The 17,036-nt window shown below is 41.7% G+C and overlaps 1 protein-coding gene across 1 annotated transcript in view; it reads right to left on the reverse strand.

Annotated features, from left to right (window-relative positions):
* The window catches only part of TEK (TEK tyrosine kinase, endothelial), a 112,977-nt gene that overhangs the window by 28,323 nt on the left and 67,618 nt on the right, over window positions 1-17,036 (reverse strand). Inside the window, exons 5-12 of the mRNA XM_006881335.1 lie at window positions 15,280-15,432; window positions 12,797-12,928; window positions 11,568-11,708; window positions 9,772-9,900; window positions 9,079-9,221; window positions 7,092-7,236; window positions 4,693-4,854; window positions 1,828-1,962 (exon numbers count right to left, since the gene is read on the reverse strand). Of these exons, the coding sequence (XP_006881397.1) occupies window positions 1,828-1,962; window positions 4,693-4,854; window positions 7,092-7,236; window positions 9,079-9,221; window positions 9,772-9,900; window positions 11,568-11,708; window positions 12,797-12,928; window positions 15,280-15,432 (1,140 nt within the window). The remainder of the gene's footprint in view (window positions 1-1,827; window positions 1,963-4,692; window positions 4,855-7,091; window positions 7,237-9,078; window positions 9,222-9,771; window positions 9,901-11,567; window positions 11,709-12,796; window positions 12,929-15,279; window positions 15,433-17,036) is intronic.

Genomic DNA, 17,036 nt, shown 5'->3' on the forward strand with positions numbered 1-17,036 from the left:
TGTCTCTACGAGTGCCAGAGGCCTCTTGAGTCTCATTTGATTCCCCAAAGACACTGGTCAGGTGAAAACTGGCTGGTTAGTGTGGAAGGAGGTTTCTGATAGGAGCGGATAGTCCCTGAAGGAGAGAGAGCCAGATGTACTTCCTAGTTTTCTTATTAAATCCTCATATCCTGCTGCTCTTAATGAGTGGACCAGAAAGTGGGAAAGTCTGCTCATTGGCATATGGAAATGGCACCTCTAGACTCCTTGGTAAAAGTAATAAAAGTCAGAGAAGCAAAAAGATATGAAATCAGAAGAGCTGGTTTCCAAATTTCGAGACTTGGCATACATAAGAAGCATCGTCAAGGACAAATTATGAACCCTATTGAGACTTTTTCCATTTCTAAAACAGAGAAGAGGAGAATCCATTCCCTGGTGGCTTAGTCTATAGGTAGTTGAAATAGGATGCCTCTTTTGCAGTCTGCATCTACCAGTTGCTCCACAAAAATGAAGGTGGAACATCTCCTGTGTAGTTAACCGCCTCTTTGAGCCCACTCGCTGCTCCAAGGGAGAAGGATGGCAATCTCCTTCCATGCAATTAACTGCCTCTGAAAGCCTACTGGAGGGTCAGCTACGGGTCGGTTCTGACTCTATGGCACACAACAACAACAAAACCCCACTGGAGGGAGCTCTGGTGGCTTAGTGGTAAGAGGTGCGCTGCAATCCCAAAAACATGTGGTTCAAATCCACCAGCTGCTCTGTGGAAGAAGGATGGGAAATCTCCTCCCAAAAGATCTACTGCCTCGAAAACCCACTGGAGGGTCAGTTCTGGGTCAGTTCTGCCTCAACAGCACACAACAGAACAACATCCCATTGGAGATCAGTTATGAGTTAGTTCCAATGAGTCGAGCTAGTGGTTTGTTTTCATAGTAGCACGAGTTAAATATATATGGACCTGAAATTGTAAAGCACTGGCCAGGAGATATTCACAAATGAATTCACAGATTCAAGGGTCTTCAGTTAGCACAATAGAAAGTAAGTAGATATGAACATTGATGTGTCAAGAAATATTAATATATTATTTAGAAGATGTGGGTCCAGAACCAGGAACACCAGCATTATTTGGGAACTTACTGGAAACTAAACTCTACAGCCCCTTCACCACCTCTGCTAGAAATCTGGGGCCAGAGCCTGAGAATCTCTCTTTCAATTAAGTTTTTCAACAAGTCAATCTACATTTTAACTTCCCGGTGATTATGATGAATGCTAAATTTTGAGAGTCATTGATTTAGAAAAACAGAGAAATAACTGGAGAATTTAAAATACTTGTCCCTCAGAAGCAGATCTGAGGGTCAGGGCAGTGCAGAAGAGGGTGGCTCTTCAGATAAACTAATTTGCGGCTGTCTTAATGACATAAACTAATTACTTTGAAAAATTAGAAGTTATTTTTGCAAATAAATACACTGGGATTTCTGAAGTATTTATGTGGCCAGGTCCTGGCCTGGGCCCCTACAAGCAAAACAGGAAGTCAGTGGTATCCCAATGCCTCAGAGATGTATGTCCCTGCCCTTCTGAAGGTTCATCTGCTTCCTTCTCTGTCCCCCTGGAATTCCACGAACCCCCACCCCCAGGGAGGGAGGCCAGAGTCCAGCCCAAATACAGGAACTGCTTGGCTTGAGGTTGTTAGCTTTCCTGTCATTTTACCCACCCATTCAAACGCAAACTCCTTCCACCTCCCTCCCCACCCACCCACTCGCCCACCACCACCCTTCCTGGTCTTCCTTCCTCTTTCCCCTTCCTCCTCCTCCCACCCGGCTCATGGATAGATGCCTGTTGGCTCTCACAGACCGATGGATGCTGTTGTGAACCGTCTCACGGGGCCAGGATGCCCTTCCCCTCCCTCTCCTCTGCGGATCAGCTGCACGCAGAGCTCATACTCTGTCCGAGGTTCCAGAGCGTGGAGGGTCACGATCTCACTTGTCACTGAGAAGAGGGAAAGTACAGGAAACTGATGCTGGCGTTCTTCAACATTCTTTCAACTCGCATTGTTGTTATTGTGAGGTGGACCAAAGTGAGGTTTTTAAAAAAATGCCATGTTAGAGAAACAGTCAATTTAGGACTCACCATTTCCAATACAAGGGAAAAAAGACTTTTTAAGGGGGCCTTTCCAGGTTATAGTGTATACATTGTAGTTGTATTTCTGTGCCGCTTAATGCTTTGTTGTTTCATTTGTACAGAGAAAGTTCACAAATCCTCAATGGATTCAAATTTAGGGGCAGAAAACATCAATTAGGACAATAAAAAAGATGAATTTTTAATATTTTCAAGGAAATGACTGTAAAAATGGGCTCAAGCATATCAGAGATCACGAGGACAGAACAGGCAAGGTTCAGATGTGTTGTTTATAGTCTCTACAATTCATAGTCTTCTTGGAGGCCGCTAACAACAAAAACAACAACAACAACAACAACAACATACTTTCTTACTGTGATTAAGCTATCAAGAGAAACACTCTTGCTTATAATGACAAGGAATAATGGATTTGTAATAACCATGTGTGAAGAACTCTAAAATGTTGAATATAGTCCACCTTAAGCAAATTGTATTTAAAAGTCATAGGGCCCAAAGGTCTAGTGTTATTTTATTTTGGAGGAATATTCTTCTAAGTTTTACAGCACTCCTCTGTCAATTTGCTGCACTGAGGTAATCTGAGTTTGCTGTTATGCTGAATCTTGTGCAATTGGGGGCTCAAATGTCATAGTGGCTACCCATGGTGGACAGTTTTTGGTGGTGCTCCAGTTTAAGACATGTTTGGAAGCAGGAGTGGCATCCATTTCCTAAACCACATGCCTCTGGAAACTCTATGAACTTGGAGAAATGATGATAGTTATAGAAAGGCTTCGAGCCTTTTGTTTATAGAGTCGCTATGAGTCATGCTCGACTTGATGGCAATCAGCAACAACACGAAAACAAGCAATTTGTAGATCTGTTATCAAGGACCTCTCCAAGGTGTTAAGAAACAATAATGTCAGTTTAAAGTCTAAGGTATACCTGATCTAAGCTATAGTCTTTTCGATTGCTTTTATGAATCTGCAAGTTGGACAATGACTAATGACGACAGAAGAAAAATAGATGCCTTTAAGTAATGATGTTGGAGAAGAGAACTAAATATCTCGTGGATGATCAAACAAATATGCCTTGGAGAATGTGCACCCAGGAGTCACGGAAGCAAGGACGGTAAAGCTGTGTCCCACATATTCTGGGCATGCTGTTAGGAGGGGCGAGTCCTTAGAAAAGGACACCATGTTTGGAAAAGTGAAAGTAAATGAAGGAGAAGGCCCTCACAAGACGGATTGACACAGCGACTGTACCAGTGGGCACAAGGTGAGAGATGAGGGGATGCCACAGGACAGGGCAAGGTTCAGACTGTTGTTTGTAGAGTTGATGTTGGGAAGAGTCAACTTGATGGCACCTAATAACAACAACAACAGTCAAATGATACCTCCTTCTTATGTTCCCTTATCTATTTATTTTACACAATCTGTTTCACCATGGATATTGCAAAGGTCAATTTTTGCCTTAACACATGATAAAAGTTCTTGGAAGATCACTTTGTGGAGGTCCACTTGACCAAAATGGCAATGGACTACTGATATCTTTGGGGGCGGGGTGTGTGTGAATCTGACTTCTAATAAGACCTGCTACTAGGTTGTTGATGGATACAGGACTCCGTCCAATCTACCTTAGGTGTCTGAGATTATGACTTCTGGCTGACTCCAAAAATTATTCCAAAAAGCTCAGTAATAATGTGATAATGAGTTTATTCAATGTAGCCAGATCAGCAGGAATAATTAAGCCAAGAAAACCCTCCCTTCCCCTCCTTTTTTGTAACTTCCTCAGTTATCTACATAATGTGAGGAAATCATAAGCTTAGCAAGACTATGTGTTAAGCTATTAATTTGGGATTTGCATTACCCATAAGCATGGTTGTGAAAGGCCACCCCACAAAATAGCACAATCAAAGTAGAACAATCAATCAATAAACATCATGAAGCAAATTGAACTGCGGTTTGTGTTTAAAAATATCGCTAACAGCTTTCATGCAATCTTGGCATTCTGTCAGATCTTATTTATATTTTTACTCTTCAGGAAGTTAGAGGGAAGTTGCCCACACCCCTCTCCCCTTTTACCAGCTAAGTAGGACACAGCTCAACCCTTTTGGATCCAAATTCCTCTAACAATCTGTGGGTGTTAAAGTGGGCATTCAGATCAAAACAACACATGGAAGGAGAGAGAAAAATGACTTGGAAAGGAAGCAACAATCACCATTAGGATTTAGAAAGATTGTTTTCCCCTGTCTAGAATGCTCTGCATGGTTCTGTTTTCATAGTTCTAGTAAAAATGTGTATTTTTTCGGTATGATCAAGCAAGATAGAATATCTAAGACCAGGTATGAAAAGTTAAAGAAACCAAGGAAGGAACTGTTACACATACTGATAGCAATATAATACCCTGAAGTAAGCTGATGTGTGTCTCTCATATACAATGATTACCAAAAAGTTAATTCTGTATTCTCTCTACTCTTGAAATGGAACTCTCCTAGAGTTGCATGTTGGGTAGAGGATCAAACAGGGAAAAGAGATTTCCATATCTAGGGGATACACTTTTCCAGGTGCAAGATTCTCAGTCAATCCTTTTGTGCCCAGGCCTTACCTGGAATATGCCGCCAAGCTTCATAATGATTAACAGGTTTGTACAGAAGCTTCTTGGACTTGATCGGTCCATCCCCAAAGTAAGGTTCGGAGCTGATGTTGATGACAGCAAAGTTATGTCCAGTGTCGATCACATTTGGAGCATTCAAGGGCTTGGGAAGAACTAAATACAATTTTAGTAATCAAGTTAGTCTTTAGACATTAAGGTTTTATTCTTGGCAGAATTGCTTTTTTTATTATTAAATTTTATTCGTTTGAATGAACATTTACAGAGATTTTGGGTTTTAATTCATTCATTGTTGCACTGTTTTCTCCACCCTCCTCCCCAGTTCAGTTCTTCTCCCCCCCACCCAATGTCTGTTTTAATTGTCAAATTGCCACAGTGCTTGTCAAAGCCAGTTCTGATTAATCTCCTTTGTCAGTGTGTCCCTTGTCATTCCCTGTCTCTCCTCCCTGAGAGAGACTTCACCCTGATTCATAAGGAAAAGGGGATGGCATATTCTCTTAGCTACTTCCTGCTGAAAAGGGACGCTGTGGGTTTCAGGGTGAATGTCTTCTCTCACTACTCTAAAGGGCCCCTTTGGCAGTAGGAAACACATAGACTATTATGGAGATTGATTTTGGAATTTAGATGCACTGTTATCAATTGCGCTTAGCTGTTAGCATTTAACAACAACAAAAAATGACATCCTGGGTATTTGCATTCATTTAATGAATCTATTTTTTTTTAAATCTTGGGATCTCCCATAAGAGTCTAACCAAGAAATGCAATTGACCACACATTAATCACATTTGGGTATCTTGTATCCTCATCTTTGACACAAGAGAGCCAGCAAGCAGAATGGTCTAGCAGACCTGTCCAGGTTTTGGAGTCAGACATGGGTTCAAAACTAAGAGTTGCTATTTACCAGCTAAGACAAGATAACTAAATCCTCTCGATCTGCGTCCTCACTGGTAAAATGGGGTAACAATATCTACTGCATAAGATTCTTATAATGATTCGATAAGATAAAGTATGTACCAAACTCAGATTTTCCAAAATACACACCAGAGAGATGTTAGTTTTATTTTTCTAAGTGGGTTCACAAGTAACTTCCAGATTAAAAATTCCTTACTTGTTCATGAATAAGCTGAGCAAACTTGGGTTCACTCTGCTTTACTCTTCTCAAACCACGAGTGTGCAAGGACCCACTTGGACAAATTTGACTTTCGAAAGACTAATTCATAGCAGGAAAAAAACCCACGAGCCAGAACATGAAATATAATATTATATATATATATATAGCCTGGGCTTCAGCTTAAGTAATAGGTTCTAAAAATGAAGACTTTCTCAAACTATTTCCAACATCAGCAAATGAGAATTCATATAAAATATTTTAGGTAATGTAACTACTACTAGATACACAGGGAGCTCTGGTGGCTTAAGTCGTCAAGAGTCGTGCTACCAATGCAAAGGTACGTGGTTTGAATCCACCAGCTGCTCAGTGGGAGAAGGATGGGAAATCTCCTCCTGTGTGATGTACTGTCTCTGAAAACCCTCTGGAGGGTCAGCTATGAGTCAGTTCTGACTTGACAGTACACAACCACAACCACCACCACCACCACCACCACCACCAAATTAATATGTTGAGCCAGGCACAGTTCTAAGTGTTCCACAGTTTTGACACCTTATTTAACTTACATTGACATTACAAGTTATACCAGCTGTTGTCAAGTCGATCCTGACTCATCGTGACCTTATGTGTGTCAGTTTATACTATGGTTTTCAAAAGCTGGTTTTTCAGAAGTAGATCACCAGGCTTTTATCAACGACACCTCTACCTCGATTTGAACTGCTAACCTTTCAATTATCAGTCAAGCACTTAAATGCTTTATGTCTTCCAGGGACTAGTGTCAGAACTCTAACAAACAAGCTAAGCCTCATCTATAGATGGAGAAAAGCAGGAGTGGCATCCACTTCCACAATAGCTTGCCTCTGGAAACCCTATGAACCTGGAGAAAGGACCAAAGTTATACAGGAGGTGTCCAGGACTTTTGTTCACAGGGTTGCTATGGGTCGTGTCCGACTCGACGGCACTTAACAACTTAACAACATCAACATAGATGGAGGGAGGAGAAGAAGGCTCAGAGAGATTCAATGATTTGCCCAAAGACATACTCAAGATTATTGAGAGTTACAGGCAAAATTGTATGCAGGACTGCGAAACTCCAAAGGTCAAACTCTTTATCCTTCAGTTGTATTTCCCTACATATTTTTAAAACCTGCATAGTGTCTTGGAAGCATTTGAGGAATATTTAAGTAGTCAGTCTGCATTTTCCTCTAGAAGCAGCGCATTTCACAGTGATACGCAAACCAGCACATTAAGGATGAAAGCTTTTCCTCTGGAAAATGGAGCTTACCTTTAACCGAAATGTTAAATGGCTTTTCCACCATGCCGGCCACGGTATTCACGCTGCAGACCCAAACTCCTGAGTCAGGGGGCAGGATCCGGTGGATGGTGAATGTGGCCACTGAGAGATGATCCGTGTGGTTAAAGTCTTTGGGCTGGAAAGGTCAGATTCAAAAAACAAAGAGCTAAGGAGGTATAAAAACAAGGCCCATAACCCTGACTCCCTCTCATTGTTTAATAAGAAGTTTTCCAGGCAAGATTAAGAAGCTAAATGCAATGTTAGTATAAATACTGGCTTATTTCCAAAGTTATTGTAGTAGCGTTGAAAGTTTTTGTTGGATCAATGCCCTCTCAAAGCCTGCTGTTGTGTTTGTGTGTTTGACAGTGTGAGGTAAACACTCAGTAAGCAAGGAGGCTGTTTCCTTTTAACTTGCTTCTGCTGACATTTCTTTCCAGTCAGAGATGACTGGGTGGTTTCCTAATGTGTGAAGGGCCACTGAACGTGGTGTGTTGAGCAAAACCAGGGCTTTGAAAACACACTCAGCCCGTAATGAATTCACACCCCAGCTCTGCTATTTTTCCTCAGTTCTTCGTTTTACTCAAACTAGTCAGTTTCTACTTCTGCAAAAAGAGGATACGTAATGATATGTGGAAGACACAGCCATGCCGTGGTGGGTAAGAGCTTGACTGGTCATGGAAAGGTTACTGTACAGGTGGTTTTCATGAAGATTCCAGCTTTGGAAGCCCTATGGGAAAGCTCTGCTTTGTCTTATTGGGTCACTGTGGGTCAAAAATTTAAATAGCAATGGATTTGTTTGTTTGCTTTAATATTAAATGAGATGCTATGCAGGGTAGAGTCAATCCTCCCTCGATGGAAATTATTACTTCCACTAACTCACAAAACAGCCATTAAGATTTTGGAAGCTATCACTGTTCTTCTGTCTTTGTTTGAGAGATTTGAAATATTGATCAGTTCTGTGAGTGGAGTGGTGGGAATGAGTGTGTTTGAGACGGTGAGGTTGGCACAGGATAGAATGGCTTTTAGGGCTCTTATACTTGGGTCGCTATGAGTTGCAAGCGACTTGATGGCACATAACAACAACAACAATCTTAAAATTCACATTTTACATATCTTAACTCTTAGCTTTTGTCTGGTTCTGTCTTCAGGTCAGAAGTTAGTTTCACTGTCATTTTTGAGAGAAAAGTAAGGTAACCACTTAAAAATCTTCAGACCAGAACTTGTTTCAAGTTCCTGAGACTCACTTGTGACAGACATTTAAGTTGGTTTTCTATAGAGTTTGAGACGTGGAGGGGGACAATGAAAAAGAAGCTTGTCAGAAGGGCAAACTTAGCCCTGTTCAAGGAAGGGAAATTGTTGTAATTTTGAGGTGACTTGTGGTGAATATCAGCGAGGTGGGCAAGGTGAAGATGGAGGGGAACTCAAAGGAACCTTCAGACTTAAGGCATCCCTTGTTTCCTGTATCCTGGTTTCAGAGTGGGAAACAAAGTGAGGACATTCAAGCACTGTCTCCCTGGAGGCAAATCAGTTACCCTGAACTACTTTCAATGCTCCTCTAAATTGCCAAGTGAGACAGGCACAGACCACTCATTTCTCCACCTTCAGAGTCTTGGGTTTTCAGTTGCGGCCCTGTCACCTGACCATCAGACCACTACGCTTACTCTGGTATGAAGAGTTAAAGATGTGGGGATACTGTGGGGGCAGATCTGTGTACTCCTCCCCATACACTGTTCTGCCTGGTAAACATTGTCCAGAACATTCATCTTGAGGGGTGGACATATGTTCTCATGTGTTACGGCTGCCCTGTCACCTGGGAACACAGCATCTTGTCAAAGTAAACAACAGCTTGGAATTTTGTAAAAATGAACCACAGCCCCACCCAGGAATAAACCTTGCATGGGATCTAACCTTTACTGAATAATCAGTATAACAAAAGCATCGAGCAATGGCAGGAGGTCAGATTAAGCAAGACTCTTACATGGAGCACGGTGCCATCTGGCTTTACCAGTGTCATCTCTTCATTGGCAGGTAGTGGCCAGCCAGAGGCTTTGCAGACGGGGTTAAATTTACCACTGTTGACTTCTATATAATCTGGCAAATCCTCAATCTTTGGAGTCACGCCTGAAAGAAGAAAAGAGCATTGTGAAATCAACCATTATCACTACCACAACAGTAACAGTTAAAAAAAAAAAAAGCTGGTGTTTAGCTGAGTTAAAGTCTTCATACACTTTCTTGACACATGATGAACTCATGAAGTGAGGACTATTGTCTTTCCCATTTCATAGATAAAAGCCAGAGGCCCAGGACCTAGGAGTGTTTGAATCAAAAGCTCTTCACCACATACAGTCTCTCTCAACAGACCTGGGACTTTCAGTCTCAAAATGTCATTTATCATCATGATCAGATCTCCCCAAACTTTCCTCTTTAGTCTCCCTCAGCTATCTATAAGAATTACTACCCAAAAAGTTTCTTCCATTCAGCAAACAACCCCACGATAATCTTGACTAATGGTAATACCCTCAAGGCTGATATGCATGAGAATTTCCCAAAAATGGATTATCTTCCCGCTGATTGGCAAGCCTGGAAGTGGCAGATGAGTGAGAGGAAGGGACTGAGCAGAGCCCTGAGTGGGCTTTTGCCCAGCCCTGACCACAGGGTTCCCTTGTTTTACCTTCTTTCTCACACTGTGGTCCTTGCCATCCTGGAGAGCAGAGGCATCCTTGGAACCGGTCGCAACGTTCCCCATTGGAGCACCTGCACCAAAGCTTACAGTCTGGCCCGTAAGAACCCGGTTGGCATGCTGCAAACAAAGATATCAAACCGGAATTAATGCCAAGGAAGGAGAAAAGGAAGGCTGGAGATGGCTGGTTTTCATTGGTGGTGTTTCTTTTTCTTGAAGTTCTCAACCTTGGGATTTGGAAAATGTGCTGTATCATTCACCAGAGCATCTAGTAACCTGAAAGATTGAAGGATTCTGCTTCCATGACAGCAATGATTGCCGACTGGGTCCTGAGCTACCCAGACTCCAAGCAGCCCTGCTTAGAACCAGAGACACATTTGCTCTGTAACTGATGAAGCTCACACTCCACACTTTAATGAACACACCCCTCTTCCTAAGCCCCAGTAGAATGTTCCCGTGTATACGTTTTTTATATACGGGACATAGCCAAGATACTTTGCTATTCTTTTGTCAAAGACGGCCACATCTTCCCCTGTTGGCAGGTACTTCTCACCTTAAGGTGTACAATTCAGAGGCTGAATGGAGTCTCTGACTTCTGTAGTTGCCTCAATATTCCATGGGCACTATGCCAAGGACTTGAGCGAGATGCACATATCTGAAGCTTACTTCCATGTGACCTTCCCACTCTCCCTCTTCCAGACCCTAACTTTCCTCTCTGTCCCCTTACTCTGAACAGACACATATGACTATATCACACTTGAAATGTGTCTAGTGTAAACTGAGATGCCTTAGAACTCCAAGACATTATATGCAAGAAACAAACGTTAAACATCGTGTGAATTTTTCCTATTGATGATCATTTGAAATTATGATATTTTGAACACCTTATGTTAAGGGGAATTGGAAAATCAATTTTGCCTGCTGCTTTTCCCTTTCTTATTGTGTTGACTATAAAAACTCAAATTGCATATTTATTTTAAGACACTTTACATGGTTAAGATATTATTTATATAATAAATTCTATCTTTCTTTTTCCTTCCTTCCTTCCTCCTTTTCTCCTCCTCCTCCTCCTCCTCCTCCTCCTCTTCTTCTTCTTCTTCTTCTTCTTCTTCTTCTTCTTCTTCTTCTTCTTCTTCTTCTTCTTCTTCTTCTTCTTCTTTCCTCTCTCTCTCTCACTGGCTGGTGATCCCATTGTAACCCCTGGTGGTGACAGATGAGGGAGGTAGGTTCATATCAAGCTGTTGTGTAAACATCTCAGAGAAACACCTAGTCGGAAGGCGCCAAGCCTCTTCAAAAATGAAAACATGTTTTCGGAAGGTGAGGAGGCTCAGGGGAAGATGGTGTTATGTGAGTAAGCTCGTCAGCAGGTGTGCTCTTAACTTCTGCAGTTTTTACACCTCAAATCCTGTCTGGATAGGAGCAAAAAGTCTTGATTTTTAGTAATGTGTTGATAACAAAATTCTATGGTCTTCTTGTGCAGGGTATGATCTGAAAACAACCAGCATCAGAATTACCCTGACACGTTTGAGAAATCCAGCATCACAGCTCTCACGCCAGAGCGACTGAATCAGAACCTGTGTATTAATGAGACCCATGGGAGAGAAATGTTCAGAGTCTTGATGTGAAAATCTAATTCGCTTTGAATGAAAATGCCTATAAATCCAGCCTGGCTGCAGTTAGTTGATTGCGCAGTATGGGCAGACCCTAAACTGTGATTCCCAGGGACTTTATCTTCCGTGGGTCCCTGCCGGAGCCCCCTTCCGCTCAGAGCTGAGACTGCAGCTTACCTTCATTGCACTGCAGACCCTTCCAGCCTGTGGCACAAGAGCATCCGTAAGGGTCTGGGAGGCAGAACACGTAGGACTTGCATCCCTCTTCGCCACTACATCGTTCTTTACAGGTTCTGCCAAATGTGTGCGGTTCACAGGCTTTAGGGAAAAGGGGGAGGGGAAAAAGTAAATCCTTGAAAGTGCGATTCTTTTTTGCCCCCTTTTCTTAAATTTTACATTGGTTTGTTTACAGCATTCAAATACATTGTGTTTCACACTATTCTTCATTAACACTGTGTTTTGTGCAAGCATTCCCATGCATTATGTTTTAGAAAATCAATCAACATTGGACCTTGTCCATCATTACCCAGTCTTTTCAGGTCCCTGCTAGATCCTTTTGATTTCCTTTACCCCCTCCTTTCATCCACCAAACTGCACAACCCTGAGTTTCACCTATGCACATTCTCACCCCTCTGCTCTCACCCCTCGCCCCGCTGGGTCCCCAGACATGTTTTACTAGTTATCCTTCTATTTTTACAATAGTCATCTTAAGCAGTATTTGTCCATATGAGACTAAGTCAGTTCACTCAGCATAATGTTCTCCAGTCTCTCCCAAGTTAGGTAGTATTTTTAGAAATTGTTGCTCCTGAGTGCCGCATAGTATTCTGTTTGTAAAAGAGCTTCTTCTAGACCAGTCATGGTGGAAATTAGTTAAACCACAGAGGTAGTATGAGCTGGGTGAATATGCTCTTATAATAACCATTTTACAAGTAATGATGCTGCCTCACAGAAAGAACATCAGGGTCTAAGGGTGTCATTCATATTAGAAATATCATTATATATAATATATAATATCTTTATATATCTATATATAATAACTTATATAATATCTTTATATAACAACTTGTATCTAATATATTTATATATCTATATAATAACTTATTATACATATAATATCTCTATATATATCTCTCTATATAGTAACTTTCTTGTGGTTGGTAACAAAGAATCTTGAAGAAAAGTTGCCTTTTTTCTAGTTCACTTAAAAGTACTCCATGGTATGACTTTCTTGTGGTTGGTAACAAAGAATCTTGAAGAAAAGTTGCCTTTTTTCTAGTTCACTTAAAAGTATGGTATAGCTACCATTTCACTTCCATTGTCATCTGTGTTCAAATAGCTAACATTTTTTATTCAGCAATGATGGTCTCTTCCCTCGGCACCTTACACATCAAGTGCTCTTGACTTACCCCTCTCACATGTTTTCCCCATAAATCCAGGAGGGCAAATGCACTCTCCAGTGTCTTCATGGCAGACTCCATTGTTGAAACAGTCAATGCAAGGACGGTTGCATTCAGGTCCCCACAGGTGAGCTTCACATCCTTTGGTTAAGGAAAACAAGACTAGAGTAAGTAGACCACACTTACTCCATGTCTTTACTCAACACATACTATGTTACTGGAAAATAGTGTATAAATATTTCAGGAATTGCATAATCTCTGCTTTCTAAAAAACAATGATCTGATATATAACTTGTAAACACAAAACAATGCAGAAACAAAGGCAAGCAGTACATAATCATTTTCTGCAGATGGAAATCCTCCTGGAAAAGTGGCAAGTGCACTATGCTGGCACTACCTACATTAATTAGCAAAAAAGAAAATAAGACTAGAGAGTGTGTCCTAGGCAAGGAAACATAAAATGGAGTGTTCAAGGAATTATAGATATGAGTACAGTTCATTAGCTGTTCTCAATGGGTGGTCCCTCTCAATAGCATCTCTGTCACCTGGGAAATGTACAGGAAATGCAAATCCTGACAGTGTACTGAATGAGAAACTCAGAGAATTGGGGGGAGGCAGCAATCTATGCTTAACACACCCTTCAGGAGATTTTGATGCATCGAGGACCTCTGACAGAGACTGGTGAACAGGATAAATAACATCAAGCTATTTTTTTTTAGGTGAAGAATATGAAATATGTTACGGACTGCCAAAGAACAAACAAATCCTTCTTAGAAGAAGTGCAATCAGAACACTTTTTAAAAAGAAGTGTGACCTCTTTTCCATATTTCTTTTCAAGGAGGGAAATTCATCCCTTTGGAATGTAACTTTCTAATAATCCTATCTTTACTTTGTAACCTTAAAAAAAATAACAGTGATGAGACTCTGGGTCATGTATACTGAACATGTTGTCAGGGGGAACCAGTCAGTCCATGGAGAGGGGCATTATGATTGGTCAGGCAGAAGGCCAGTGAAAACTAGGAAGACCCTCAACGAGATAGAGCGACACCGCAGGCACTCGGACATAGAGAGGACAGTGAGGATGGGGCAGAACCAGCAATGTTCTGCGTGCAGGGGAAGTGGTTATGAGTTGTAACTGGCTCAGCAGCACCTATGATAATATTTTTGAGGCAGAGAATGTAAAAGAAATGAAGTAAGATGCACCAAAACTCAAGTACAAGAATGGAAAAATGCCTAGACTGATTTTGTGGCTATCTCTCTAGAGCTTGGTGGTTCCTTTTATAGAGGAATCTGCACCTCTTCCTGGGAAGGAAAAAATCTCAGCTAAAGACCTTCTAATATAAGGAAGACCTAGGGGGTCTGAATGATCCTTTGTCTCCAGGAATTTAATTTCTTTTCTCATCTGAAATGAATTAGTATCTTTGTGCCAGAATGTTAGTCACACAACGTTGAACTTGGACCTGTGCCGATGGCTGAAACTTAATAATATCTTTGGCAAGCATTCGTGGTTACCAGTATTTTTAAAAAATAATCAAGAAGACACTCAGCAAAGACGTTTCTTAAAGCATTCCACTTAATACGTTGTTAAGTGCCGCTGAGCCATAAACGACTTATAGCGACCCTACGAACAAAAGACTTGTATAACTTTCATCCTTTCTCCACATACAGTTTCCAGAGACAAGCTATTCCAGAAGTGGATGCCACTGCTGCTTCCAAGCTTGTTTTAATCAGGAAGCTTCACCAAACACTGTCTACCGTGGGTAAGTAACCATTCCCACATTTGACACATCAGTGTCACAGTGTTCAGCTTCACAGCAACCATGAGTTACCTCTGTACAGCAAGTGGACAGACCAGGGCTATACGACCTAGAAGAATATTTGACCCAAAATAATTAAAACCAGACCTGAAAACCACAAATTAAAATCACCTACCTTTGGCTTGGTAGTATAACTTTCTATCCACTAGACCCACAGAGCTCTCTCTGTTGTTGTTATTGTCCACTTAATATATAGGCCACATTAAAGGGGGGAAATGCTTTTGCATGATTATCAGTGATTTCTTGAGAGGCAGAGCACAAGTTACTCAGACACTTAAAAAATAATGGTGGCAGGTAATGGAGATAGAAAAGAGCCTCCCATTGTATTAAACTCTGCCCTTGTCTATAGCCGATTGGTCTAGAGGGCTAGGCACCTGACCAATCAGATTCATTATCCTAGAGTTCAAGCCTGGGAGTAAAAGAAATACTGTAGAGATGCTGAGCGGTCGTCATGGTAACATCCTAAAGAGAAAGTCCATCACCTCCCATTGCTGAGCCTATCTCTCTTCTGCAAATTCCTTGTCATTTTTCTCCACCTTTCTTCTAAGAATCCTTAGTATCCTTCCAGATAACACCTTGGTTTTGCATCAGCTAGCCAGAGTCAGTGTCTGTGGCTTCCAACTAAAAAATGCTGCCAACTGTTGTACCCGTGTTGGTGGCTTTGCAATCACTTACTGCGGACTATCAGCCTGGTGAAGGCCGAGGTGAAGAGATTTCCTCCTATGTACCTGGCCGAGTACACTCCAGAATCTTGGGGTTGAGCGTGTGGCAGGTGAACTTCTAAAATATCCGGGACTTCGTGCCGGGGCACAGAATGGATAAAGGAACCTGGAAAGAGAGTGGAGTGGAAACAATGAGTCATGCACAAACACTCCAGTTCCCTCGCCTGGTCCTCCGGTTAGATCAGCTATCCCAGATCTGACAAAGAAAATGTGGTCTAGCATATTGCAAGGAGGATAAGAAAGAAAACTCTTAAGTTGTTCGGAGTTCTCCCCACAGATGTGAAAGGCCTGATGAGAGAAGAAATGGTGTCTTTGAGCTGTGGTGTTAGAGAAGAGAATATTCCATGAACTGCTGAAAGAACAAACACTGTGTCTCGGAGAAAGTGCAGCCAGGGTGCCTGTGGGAGGCAAGGATGACAAAGCTTTGTCTCACAGGCCTTAGGCATGTTTTAGGAGAGGCTATTTCTTGGAGAGAAACAACATGCTTGATAAAGGTGAGTCAGTGAAAGAGAGGAAGACTCTCGATGAGATGGATGGACATGGTGACTGCAACAATGGGCTCAAGTATGTTAGAGGTGATGAGGATGGCACAGGATAGGACAGGGTTCGGCTCTGTTGTTTATAGAGCTTCTATGTACTCTACACCTAACAATAACAATCGCCATTCCCAAATATAAAAAGAAGAGGATAGGGAAAATATCTTACCTCCTGGAGAGACAGGTGAACACAAAAGGGAGAAACCTAAATGTTAAATGTCAAGGATCTCTGCCAAATAATCAATTTGCTAAGAGGTTCTTGGAATTGTTACTCCAGCCTGGAAACTCTATCCATTTCACGAACTAGAAAGATCCCCATTAATATTTCCGCTGAATCGGTCACTTACCACTAGGCAGTGCCAAACCATATACAGGGCCTAGACAGAGTTAACAGTGGGACTCCCAAAGTTGTGTCAATTGATTTCCTGGGTTCAATTTTATGATTTCCTTAATTTTTCAATTAGACAACCATCACTTTACATCACTAACTTGAGAGACCGCTTATCGCATCATGAATGAGTTTCTGTACATAAAATCTGTGCTTGTTTTCAACATGTCAGCCTTTTTTTTTTTTTGGCTCTGGTGACCTAGTGGTAAGAAGCTGAGCTGCAATCCCAGAGGCACGTGGTTCGAATCCACCAGCTGCTATGTGGGTGACGGATGGGCAATCTCCTTCCGAGCAATTAACTGTCTCTGAATATCCGCTGGAGGGCCGGTCACCTATGGGTTGGTTCTGACTCAACGGTACACAACAATCACTAAACACATGGCCTAGAGTGCAGCATCCAGACCATGGGATCATCTGAACTTTGATCACGGGAGTAGTGCTTCAAACACCTGCTCCCAAGATGACCCTGGGATCATGACCTCAGATGCACTGTCTGATGTCTCCCACTGCTGGGTTGGAAAGAAGTAAAACATACACTTGTTGTTGTGTGATTGCAACACAGCTTCTTGCCACTAGGCCATCAGAGCTCCCTAAAACATATGCTTAGCAATTTTTTTATTTAAATAAAGTTTTGTTTTTACTGGTTTACTTAAGAAGTTCACATACATTGTTTTTCACACTGGATCTTTCTCATTTCCTTTACCCATCCCTCCCTCCACCCATCAAATTGTGTGACCTTATGATTAACCACATCACACACACAACACACACACACACACACACACA

The sequence above is a fragment of the Elephantulus edwardii genome, unplaced genomic scaffold (assembly GCF_000299155.1).
Source record: "Elephantulus edwardii isolate Elephantulus edwardi_28Jun2011 unplaced genomic scaffold, EleEdw1.0 scaffold00014, whole genome shotgun sequence".
Lineage (NCBI taxonomy): Eukaryota > Metazoa > Chordata > Mammalia > Macroscelidea > Macroscelididae > Elephantulus > Elephantulus edwardii.